The following is a 12,277-nucleotide window of genomic DNA, read 5'->3' as shown; positions in this document are numbered from 1 at the left end:
CCTGACATCGTTGTACACTGCAACATTTTTAGAAGCAATTTATTTGGACAGTCTTCAACAGATGATCTACACAGGTGTTTCTCAACTGCAGTCCTCTTCTACCCTTTTTTGTTCATGCCCCGTACAAGCACCCCTGATTCAACTAATCAAGGGTTTGATGATTTGCTGGAGAATATACATTTGCAACCTTGGGGAACTTGACAAACTTCACACTGATATACAGTATAGATGTTCAATCAATCAATAATTTACACGCTGTCTGTTTGATTTATTATGTTTCAGTTGACATTTAAAGAGCGACTGCCTTTAAAAAGCAACAAATCCCTTTGAAAACGGCATATGTGGCATCGATATGAGTCAGAAACAGTAATTCTAGTGTCAGAATTGACTACAAAGTGTAAATAGGATAATGGGGGACAAACATCATTAACGAAATGCGTAATCGGTCAGGAAACACACCCCAAAGACTGAAATCTCATTTTTCGAATGAGATTTTAAAAAAACACACTTGCCAATCAGCGTGTTCAGTGGCTCTTTAATACAAATCCAACTGAAAGTCTGTTGATAGTCTGAGCATTTCTAAGCTATACATCATATGTAGAGGTTGGGACAATCCAAATACAAGTGAGACTGGTGTCTCCATGGCAATGGACAGAGTGGTTTTGTCAACATCTCTCTAGGTGAGTGTCGGTCTGTTTGATGGCTGTAGTTGAGGGCTGTGAAATGAACAATAAAGATGGTATCTAATTATAAAGCACTTATCTGGTACTCAAGCGGTAGGCCATACACAGATGTTCTTCCTCTCATCAGCTCTGCTGATTACATATCTACTGCTACATCAACAACCACTCGATCTCTGCCTCTGGTATCAGAGGCATCACAGGCCCACTGGAAGAGCCTGCAAGTCTCTGTTGTCTTGGTAATCATGCAGGTGAGGTAGTGTATCATAAACACTGTCACATTCTGTTTAGCCCCTGAGGCATGCAATGCAGGAACAAATTGATTCTCACCTCACCTTGACAGTAGATCCGGCAAACCAATTTATATAAAAAACAGCAACTGCTAGTGCTAAACCAGTGCTAAACACTGCATGTATTTGTGAATTAATGCAGATCCATGCTGCTAACACTGGCTGAACCCTCTGTCACTTGTTCCCTCAAGGACCTATTGAAATGTTGTGGGGCCACATGAGTCTCTGCAGTAATTTAGAGGGATGCTGGAACTTGTAGTTTTGATTCCGTTTCCCAAAAGTGGAAGCTTGCCAGTGGGGCATAAAACTACACCCCTCCTGAAGTCACACCTGCCTCTGCCAACACCTCTGGGGAATTACTCTGTCCTTATAATCCAAAGGGACAAACAGTGACTTAAACATGTAAGGCATTTGCATTTAGTGTTTGTAAGGATCTCCACGCATGCACACACAAACATATACACCCTCCTGAATGTTAATGGCAGCTTTTAGCTCCACTCGACTATCAAAGTAGGGATTGTGGGTAGGAACTCACAACGCACCAATCACGACAATGCTTCCATGGGGGCTACTTCGCTTTTCAAGTCAACTGATGAGCTACTGCATCCGCTCCAGAACACATCCCTAATGATAACAATTGTGACATAATTTACCATGAGGACCACGTTAAAGGGTGACTGCACTCCCTGATTTGGCCTCGTTTTGAAGATTGCTGATTAAGAAATGCTAGTGGACATTGAATTAAACCAAACAAGAGTTGTCTTGGGGGTGTAGTTTGATGGTGGTGTTTTATGTTTGCATACTCTGGCTAATACTGTTGTGTGCCCCCCCCCCTGAGTCATCATAGTAATAACATAGCCACTTCCTTAAAATAGTCAGAAATAATTTAGGATAAATCAAGACATCTGTCATTAATTTAGACGTTTTTGCCGAGGAGGTCTTAGTCACGCAGTTTTACACCTAGCTAAGGTGTTTGGTGAAGTATTTCTCAAGTAAATAATTGTGCATAAAAACTAGTCAGCGCATTGCATACAGTCTATCGAGTCGGGAAAGTATGGGAGCGCGCTCAGGACTGATTTTTGAGAACAATAACATGTATACAACTTCATCAACTGCAAACTGTCAAGCAATCGTAAATAAAGCACAAGTTACACGCTGTTTATCAGTGCTCAAAATCACTTGCTAGCTAGCTAAATGCCAACTCTGTGTTTGTCAATTAAGCTAGCAAGTAACGTTAGTAGCTAGCATGCTTCGGTGCAGTTTAGTTTTTAACAACTTTCTCACTATCTATTACCAGAGTGTGCGTCTGTCTGGCGGTGTCTAATAGGGAATCATGTTAAAAAATTAAAAAACAGGGGTTTGGGTTATTGATAAATTGTAGTTGGGATACAAGTGCAAACGGATCATCTCAACTGTCATTTTGCACCAAAAAGTGGCAGACTCGAGTGATTGACACTGTCAAACAAATCAGAAAATGACCACGATTAAAGCCAAGGGTTATTTCAACATCGCCTTGGTGACGTGTTGTCTTATTTAAACAAGTCTGAGGTGCTGTGTAATGTGCAGGTCTGTCTGACTTCTTGGAGATTTTGGCTGCTATGTTTGGATGGAGTGTGCAGCACAGCTACTTCTCTCGTGTTAGTGGGCACTGGGCAAGTGGGCATGATCGTAATCCATACCCAACCCTCCAGTAAATAGTGACAAACTCACTTAGAAAGCTCAGCTTTGGACGAGACTGGAGTTATGCTATTTACACTTTGTAGTCAATTTTGACACTAGAATTAATGTTTCTGACTCATATCGATGCCACATATGCCGTTTAAAAGCAGAGAAGTTGGTTCTAAGGGACAGTTGACTTTTAAAACAGCTCATTAAGCCAGAGTTGCTAAAAGGCAAGGAAATCATAACTGAACAGTTATATTAAGAAACCTAGAAATAAGCACCAACACAACCCAAGAGATGGAGATTTCAGATGCACTTCCCCTTATACAGTGAGCTCCAAAAGTATTGGGACAGTGACACATTTGTTGTTGTTTTGACTGTGTACTCCAGCACTTTGGATTTGAAATGATACAACAACTACTGGTTAAAGTGCAGACTGTCAGCTTTAATTTGAGAGAATTTTCATCCATATCGAGTGAACCGTTGGGAACAATTTCAGTTATATGTATATTAAAGTAGTAAAAAGTGAAGTATTTGGTCCCATATGCATAGGATGCAATGGCTACATCAAACTTGTGTCTCTACAAATGTGTTTGATGCATTTGCTGTTTGTTTTGGTTGTGTTTCAGATTATTTTGTGCCCAATAGAAATTAATGGTAAATAATGTATTGTGTCATTTTGGAGTCATCCCACTACTTTTGTTCACCTAATATGGGGGGGACTATGTTCCAAAACTGCTGTACTTTCTAAACAATTCACCCGATATGGATTAAAATACCCTCAAATTAAAGCTGATAGTCTAGTCTGCACTTTAACCTCATAGTCACTATAATTTCAAGTTTTGGAGTACAGAGCCAAAACATCAACTAATGTGTCACTGTCCCAATACTTTTGGAGCTCACCGTAGCTAGCTTCAGTAACACCTGCTATGAGTATACTGAAGGCAGCAGCTAATGGAGTGTGTGTTAACTTCTAAGATCTTGATGATTAAGTTGTACGCTAATTAGGGCACAGTTAAAGGTGCAACCAACATTTCTATTAAATTGAGTAAATAGCCAATTTAAGTACAGATATAGAGTAACGGATTAGAGATGGATTGATAAGAAGACATCCCAGAAGGGATCCTGGATAATAACTTGGTTCATGTTCTCCCTCCCACTAAAGGAATAAAAAATACAGCATTGAGTCCAATCAACTAACAAGCTCCTGTATTTTAACTAAGTAACCCCTTGGAAAGGTGCTCTTGGATTTATTAAAAAGGTGCGCTTGAGGTATGGGGATATCATTTGCATTTACAAAAATGAAAAACAATCTGCCAACTGTATGGGCAATTTGCACTAATAGATCATGTCTGGCACGACATACAGTGTGTGAATGACGATAGTAGTGGCCCTACATTGAACAACAGCTGAATAGGATAAGCCTATACATAATCAATTATTGTGGTACAGGGGGCTTAAGAGAGGACTGGTGAGGTTGTAAGAGATTAAACTAAGGCAGAGAACTAACAAAGAGAAAGAACATTGCGTTCAGTCTTTTCAAGCACAGCACTCTCCTCATTTCAATTAGAAAAGCAGCAGCCTCGGCCTGCAGAGGAACAAATCCCCCTGCAATCCGTCATCAGCATCCTCCAGCCATTCCCTAGACAAAAGTTGTTATTACTATTGAGGCCAGAGCATTGTGGCCAAGCCATTGCTTTTTGTCATTTAGCAGACCCGTAGCAATTAAGGTTAAGTGCTTTGCTCCCAAACTCGATCCTGGGGACCCCAAGGGGTGCACATTTAGATTTTTGCCCATCATCAAGCTTTAATTATTTGAATCAGCTGCGTAGTGTTTGGGTAAAAACCTAAACATGCACCCTTTGCGGTCCCCAGGACTGAGTTTGGGAAAGCCTGATCTATATGGATACAGTTACAAAAAATATTTTGATTTCATAACATTAAGGGACAGACTTTGGAAGCATAGAACATAGCATATTCCCATAACCATTATATAAATGATGATTTATCCCTAATGTATCAAACCTGAGTAACATCTCAATTGAGATGCACACAATTAATCTATCTTTTTAATTTCAGGATATAAGGCACATGCTTTGGAAGCGAGTACTATTAATCCTATAATCGCATAATCATAATAGTCCCATAATCAGAATATCGTACAAATATTTTACAGTATAAAAGAACAAGATCTTACAGTATCAACTTCCTGTATCCTTGGAAAGAAAACTACTATATTAGCTTACTGTAAGTTTTGGTTACACTGTTTGTTTACATCCTACATCCTTCCGACCAGCTGTTGGTATGAATGTACCGTGAAGCATCCTAGCACGGCACTGAGGGGGTTCCTAGGCATTTAAATAATGCCGTAATGAATAACTAAACAGAGAGGAGTGAGGAGGAATGGAGCGGTGGGTCAATGGAGATGGGTCATATTATGGATTCTCACTCCTTCCTTCCATCTCTCCTTACTTCCATCCTTTCTGGAGCTGAACACTGAACACGTAGAGGACAGGTCTCACACTGATCATGTTTCATTGCCTTCCCATGGAAAACTCTGATCTCTGACTGATTGACTGACTGACAGCATCCTTTCTGTCTGAAGGAAGTGAATTAAAAGTGATGGCAAGTGGGAATTTTGTTGCAATCACAGATACAGTAATGTAACGTTTTTGTACTATAAAATGTTTGTCACACAATACATGGACATGTAAAATGAAATGATATGGACACTATTATGCAAATGAGAGCCTCGACGTGGATGTTGATTAAAGGCAGCCCCCCGCACCTCTCTGATTCAGAGGGGTTGGGTTAAATGCGGAAGACACATTTCAGTTGAATGCATTCAGTTGTACAACTGACTAGGTATCCCCCTTTCCCTTTGAATTTCAGACAAGATCAATGCATAAAAGATCAGCACTCCAGACTAACTATCTAATGTGTGGTGCTGTTTGACTATCTAATATGATAACGGATATTACAAACGTCTCAGACTATCTCTGCTATACTCTGCTGTGTCTATCATTCCATGCTGCAGCAGTAAATCAACACTGTAGGCTCTTCAGTGAAGACTGCTGTGCCTGGCTGCATACAGTACACTCAACAACAGTGGGCCGATTTACTCTCATTCTCACTCCAGTGTATTTAGATCAGTGCACGATGACTCTGAGGCTTTTGTGAGTATATTAAGCTGCATGGGCTTAGAGTCATAACCACCATTATCATAATCATCTGAGGAACACTATTTTGTCCCTGCACGCAAGCACACACACATGAATGCACATACACATGCACAAGCGCTAGTGATGTACGGGTTGACTCATAACCCGCAGTCCCCGCGGTTATATCCACGTGGATGAAGGGTGGGTGCGTGGTGGGCAGACGGGTTGAATATAGAGAAAACAATGCATTAAAAATCCATAAATGTATAATTCTTGTGCAATTCATATCTATAGGCTATATTGAGGTTTTTCATTAGGTCTTAAATATATTTGCTGCATGAGAGAAACAGAGATGAAAGTGAAAACAAACTTTACCACTGTCAACTAGATTTAAGCATTCATTCTATCAATGTTTTATGACTTTTATTATTGTGAGCAAGGGTTAATGTAGTATTCTAGGGAACCAAGTAATGACATAAGAGAAGCTGCATCTAATTATAGACAAGTTGACTAACAAATAGCCTACCAAAATGTCGGAAATTATAAGCAGAAACATAGGCCTATGTAAAAAGGCCTGTCAAAAAATTGTTCCGCCACCTCTGACTGTACAGTGCATTATCTATATTTGGGGGTTAGGGTCGGGTGTAGGCCTTAGATTTTCACATATAGTCTGGCAGTTGTGGATGTGTTATTAGCAATTGCGTGCGGGTGAAACAGTTGACGCGCATCACTAGCACGTGGACACACACACACACAGGGCTCTTTACACTTCCCAATCATCTCTGTCTCAGAGCCTAAGGCTGACAGCATGGGGAAACAACAACAGGGGATAAAAAATAGGCAGGGCAGACAGGAGAAGAAGATCTGCAGAGGCCTGGTAGCTTCTACTGTTGAAAATAAATAGAAGAGAGGACAAGAACAGTAGTCTAATGTTTGGAAAAGATTTGGTGAAGTGGTAAAAGAGGATGATATGTATGTTATGTATGATGATTGTGAGGCGCTATACAAATTCGACAGCCACAAGAGGAGGAATTCAAATTGAATCAGCTGTGTTTTGTTAGGGCAAAAAACAAAATGTACATCCATTGGTGTCCCGAGGACCGAGTTTGGGAAACTCTGACCTAATATGATATTAACTCCTGCAGAATTAAGCATTTCTTGCAGTAAAATGATACACCAAATGTACATGTTGAATCAGGAACAGGAGTGGAGAAATATTATTAATTTATTATAGGATGTTGAGAGAATGAATGCGCGGTTAGGGACCGTGTGTAAAGGGTGCCAGCTTTATCGGCATCATAAACGCTGATAGTATTTCAACCACATAAAATATGCATCCAAGCTGAACTGAAATCTTATAAACAAGCATGTTGAGTCGTTTTAACAGCTTTTAATTTCCTTAAAACTGGTCAAACTGATGAAATTTGGACATTTTACATGGAAAGGCTTTCTCGTTGTTTTAGAGTTAGGCCTATTGCATTTTCTCTAAATGTCTTTGCTGCGCGAGAGAAGCAGAGATGAAATAGAAAGAGAAAACAAACTTTCCGATGTCAACTGGATTGAAGCATATCTATTTATGACATTATTCTGGTGAGCAAGGATATATTTAGCATTCTAGTAATAACAGAAGAAAAGCTACATGTATCTAATTATAGTGAGGGTGCAAAGCACCTCACACCATATTTTTATTTAACCAGGCAAGTCAGTTAAGAACACATTCTTATTTACAATGACGGCCTACCGGGGAACAGTGGGTTAACTGCCTTGTTCAGGGGCAGAATGACAGATTTTTACCTTGTTAGCTCCGGGATTCGATCGAGCAACCTTTCGGTTACTGGCCCAACGCTCTAACCACTATGCTACCTGCAACCCCTAACAAATAGCCTGACTAACAAATAGTCTACATAAATGTTGTAAATTATAAGCAGAAACATAGATCTATCTAAAAAGGCCTGTCAAAAAATAGTTCCACCATCTCTGACCGTACAGTGCATTTTCTATATTTGCGGGTTAGGATCGAGTGCGGGCCTCAAATTTTCACTTTAAATCAAAAACATGAAGTGCCTGTGGCCCCACAGGACCAGGCTTGTCTACCCCTGCTCTATGGTATACCAGCTACAGTACTTTAGACTCCATAAAAAGCCCCCTGATGAATTTTTGCTGGTGGTGCAGCAGTGGGCCTCTTGAGTTCTGCCTCAGTCTGTATTATTGATGAGAGATAGTGCCTTTGAAATAGAAACATATACTGCCTACAAACTATACTGTCCTATTTTCACAGGCAGTAAGGCAGTATACTATAGCCTCAGCAATATTGCATTCGCTTTGACAGAATTATTGTTGTAATGGTATACAGAAAACGATTAACATACGTGTGTCAATGTTTCTGAATAGCCAGTGACATTGGAAAATCACATGTAAGTGGGTCCAATGTGCATAAATGTCAGAACTAAACATTACAGGCATATGTAACTGTTAATAATGTTAAAACTGCTGTAATTAACTGTTTTGACTTGGCACAACTCTCTGCAACTATTAAAAGATTTAACACCCTGCACCAAGCTCAACCTTACTTTGCCCCTCTGGATTTTGCTACACAGCAAAAATACTGTAGCAGACTCAAAACATTGTTGCAAGTTTCTGCCCAACCAACATCATTAATTGAACTATGCAGTAACTTGCTAAGAGAAACGGCGAGAAGGGATGAGAATATTAAAGAGAGCATTTTAACACCCATACTGACTTTTATTCAGGCAGGCCATTGTAGGCTGCCTGCATATCCTCCCCCTTAATGAAACCGTGCAGTCCCATTCAGAGAGAAGCATCTCATGTGACTTGGCTGGGGAGTAAAGGTAAGGCTATTCCACTGTAGTTGCTGATGTGCTCTGACACACATGTAGCCTAGGCTACACACATAGGCGACACACACACACACACACACACACACACACACACACACACACACACACACACACACACACACACACACACACACACACTCTCTCATAATCCGCTGTGGTTTGCATTGGAAAGCAGACAGTAACTGAAAGGTTTCTGGTTAGAATTCTCGAATCCCCGAGCAGACAGGGCTCTGTCGATGTGCCCTTGAGCAAGGCATTTAACGCTTATTGCTCCTGTAAGTCGCTCTGGTTAAGAGCGTCTGCTAATTTACACAAAAGTAAATGTCTATCATGGAAATTTAAATCGATTAAATCACTTGAATGAGCAAAATATCAATACAAATGTGTCAATATCCTCCATGCAACCAATAAAGCAATTGTACGGTCTATAAAGAGCAGCAGCATCCTCGGAGTTATGTAAGCGATGCACAGGAATCAAACTGCAGACATAAAGAAAAACCCAGAAAAACCTTAAACAGGAGGCTTAGAAAAAATATGATTTACAAGTGGGTGGCACATACAGCGCCAATTTCCGCAAATGTAACAAACAGTCCCATTGCGTGCATAAATCAGTTTCATAAATCGCGCATAACATGTGTCAATATAGCCTTAACCTATCAACAGACTGGAAAACAGAGATCGCGATTTGTTATTTTCATTTTTGCAAAAAGATATAATCGACTAAGGAATGTAGGGTATATATTCGATACGAATGTATCATTACATAGGCTAATTCATATCCTTTGCCTAAATATAATAATAAATAGCTTATATGGGATACAATTTCACTGCGCTTTGCGCCGCGCGCTTGAAGCATCACACGGGTTTGAGGATGCTGCAGGTTTGATATCGAACTGGTGCTCTTAGTCTGAAACATGCAGCGGCTTCATGCGGGTCAATGTGCGGTACCTTTGCCCAGCATCACTCCCAAAAGAGCCCATCGTCCGTATCGGCTTCAACGGGTTGACCCAAGTCGGCTCCTCCGGTGTTTTCGTCGCCTCGGTCTTGACGTCTGGGTCTATCTCCGAAGGAGACGGCGTGAGTTTAGCGCCTGCCATCGTCCACCCTCTCCCAAGTTACCCCCAGCCGAGAATGACCAATATGTTACCCCTCAGTTGTCAATACCAGCCTATGGAGCGACTGAAATTCAAAACTGCATCCTGAACGCACTTCTGCGGCAATATAGACCGAGGTAGACTTGTTTTCCATTCCTTTCTGCATCACACAATCATGTGAGAAAGTGCTGGGAGCTTATTGTTATTGAGCAGCACTCCATCCTTCGGAGATGTGAGGTCCATTGCATCTCAGCCGCAAGACGTCATCAAACCAGCGTGCCTCTGTTGCTAGTGTAGCTGTACTAATTGTTACATAATTTGCAAGATGTGCAAATGGGGGCATGATCAAAGATTTATTTTGATCACTGCACATTGCCACAGCTGTCATTCTGTGCACCAAAATATAATGTGTATTAACAGTTTTGTAGTGTAAAGTGTCTTTACCCCATTATGAATTAATAACCTTTACAAGATCGGTGGGTCCCCGCAGGAAGGTTGAGCTAAAGTAGGCTAATGCGTTTAGCATGAGGTTGTAAGTAACACGAACATTTCCCAGGACATAGACATACATGATATTTGCAGAAAGCTTAAATTCTTGTTAATCTAACTACACTGTCCAATTTATAGTAGCTATTACAGTGAAAGAGTTATGAGTTATCAAGACAGTTATGAACTTGAAAAGTTATTAATAAACCAATTAGGCACTTTGGCCAGTCTTGATACAACATTTTTAACAGAAATGCAGTGGTTCATTGGATCAGTTTAAAACTTTGCACATACACTGCTGCCATCTAGTGGCCAAAATCTAAATTGCGCTTGGGCTGGATTAATACATTATGGCCTTTCTCTTGCATTTCAAAGATGATTGTACAAAAATAGCATTTTTTTCCCTTTGTATTATCTTTTACCAGCTCTAATCTGTTATATTCTCCTACATTCATTTCACATTTCCACAAACTTCAAAGTGTTTCCTTTCAAATGGTATCAAGAATATGCATATCCTTGTTCAGGTCCTGAGCTACAGGCAGTTAGATTTGGGTATGTCATTTTAGGTGAAAATTGGGAAAAAAATGGGCGGATCCTTAAGAGGTTTTTAATGCATAGGATCACTAAGGTGAGGTTTATTAATTTACAAAACAGCAGTGATGGAAGACTTATTCATACTGTGAAATCTCAGTAATGCTTGACGCTCGCAGTTGCCACCAGATCTGACACTCCTATAATCAGTAATCACTCCCATGTCTCATCTAAAGTGAGTAGTCTTTTACAGTGTAGACACAACACCTGATGTGGCACCACCAGACCAACAGCCACAGGTGCACTGCAATTAACGAACACTAGGATGCTTGTACGCACTTAATATAGGAGCTCATTTATAACACCAAAACTAAAATGGAACCTCCACTCCTCACCATGGCCTACAGTATATTATCCAACATTACTGAACCCTCAAAACCTTTTATGTTGTCCTACAGTGAAGAGGATAATACAAGGAAAGACAAAAAGACAGCCTGTCACAAACACTTTAGAATGATCAATAGATAGCAAACTCTGGGAAAAGCAATTGCAAGAAGAAAAGTGAAGGAGGACTGAGTCCAGTAAGGGAAGAAAATTATATATGTAATGTAATAAAAAAGTGATAGAGATTGAAGGGGGCGCAAGAAAAAAATAAAGATTTAGAATGAAGGATGGAAAAAGGATGAGGAAGAAAACAAAGGAGGAAACAGAGTAGAGGACCGTACTCAGTCTCCAGAGTCACCTTGTGGTGATGGAGAGAACAACAGCCATACCTCCAACAGACACTGAGCAAGAGCAGCAGTTTACTACAAGGAGCAGACAGAAACAACTGAATGATCAGTAGTATTTTATGAGCAAAATATAGCTCTTAGTATAAGTTGATGCTTTGTCAATGTGTGTATGTAACAGGGGGACTTCGTAACCAGGAGCTATTGCCATTAGATCAAAGGGAAATTACTCTGGTGCAAGGACTACTATTGGGTTTAATACATAGTCAAGGCCAATAATTGGCAGAGTGTGATTTCAAATGACCTCCGCTACATGTACCTTTTTGGAAAACAGCAATATATAGCACTAATAACACTACCACAGTCTGTGACAATAAAAAAACACTAGCTATAAAAACATACATACTGTAGTGTAGTGTTGTTAGAAGATTGAACAGTCTGCAGATAATAGGCACTTTGGGAGAGGGTCAAAAAGGTCCCCTTAAATCTCATTCCAATACTGAAAATAAGACTGGTGACGGTGGGAATGGAATGGCAGTCTGGGGGCGACAACACACACACGGACACACACACAGACACACTGCAGTCGGAGCGACCACAGTCCCCTAATCCCTCATAATCACTGGTCATGCACCACTACCTCCTTCACACTGCAGATGGCAACCGAGAGCCACAGTAACACTGCTCTGTCAAAACACATTAGAACAGGAGCAAGCAGCCTCGAGCTCCACAGGCTACACAACACCACAGCTGTCTGCTTCAACATAACATGGCCAGAGAGGGGAGA

At 40.6% G+C, this 12,277-nt stretch overlaps 1 protein-coding gene across 6 annotated transcripts in view; it reads right to left on the bottom strand.

The window, feature by feature from the left end:
• Window positions 1-10,242, bottom strand: part of LOC106585221 (potassium channel subfamily T member 1) — an 88,376-nt gene extending 78,134 nt beyond the window's left edge. For 2 of the 6 annotated variants that reach the window (XM_045706783.1, XM_014171193.2), the window contains exon 1: window positions 9,600-10,241. In XM_045706783.1, the coding sequence (XP_045562739.1) occupies window positions 9,600-9,748 (149 nt within the window). In that variant the 5' untranslated portion in view covers window positions 9,749-10,241. Of the gene's footprint in view, window positions 1-9,599 lie in introns of all 6 variants that reach the window. The other 4 variants (XM_014171192.2, XM_045706784.1, XM_045706782.1 and 1 more) reach the window with 4 other exon arrangements.
• Window positions 10,243-12,277: the final 2,035 nt, after the last annotated feature.

Source organism: Salmo salar, chromosome ssa24, assembly GCF_905237065.1.
Source record: "Salmo salar chromosome ssa24, Ssal_v3.1, whole genome shotgun sequence".
Lineage (NCBI taxonomy): Eukaryota > Metazoa > Chordata > Actinopteri > Salmoniformes > Salmonidae > Salmo > Salmo salar.
Note: the sequence above shows the minus strand (reverse complement) of the source record. Positions and strands in the feature narration are given on the sequence as shown.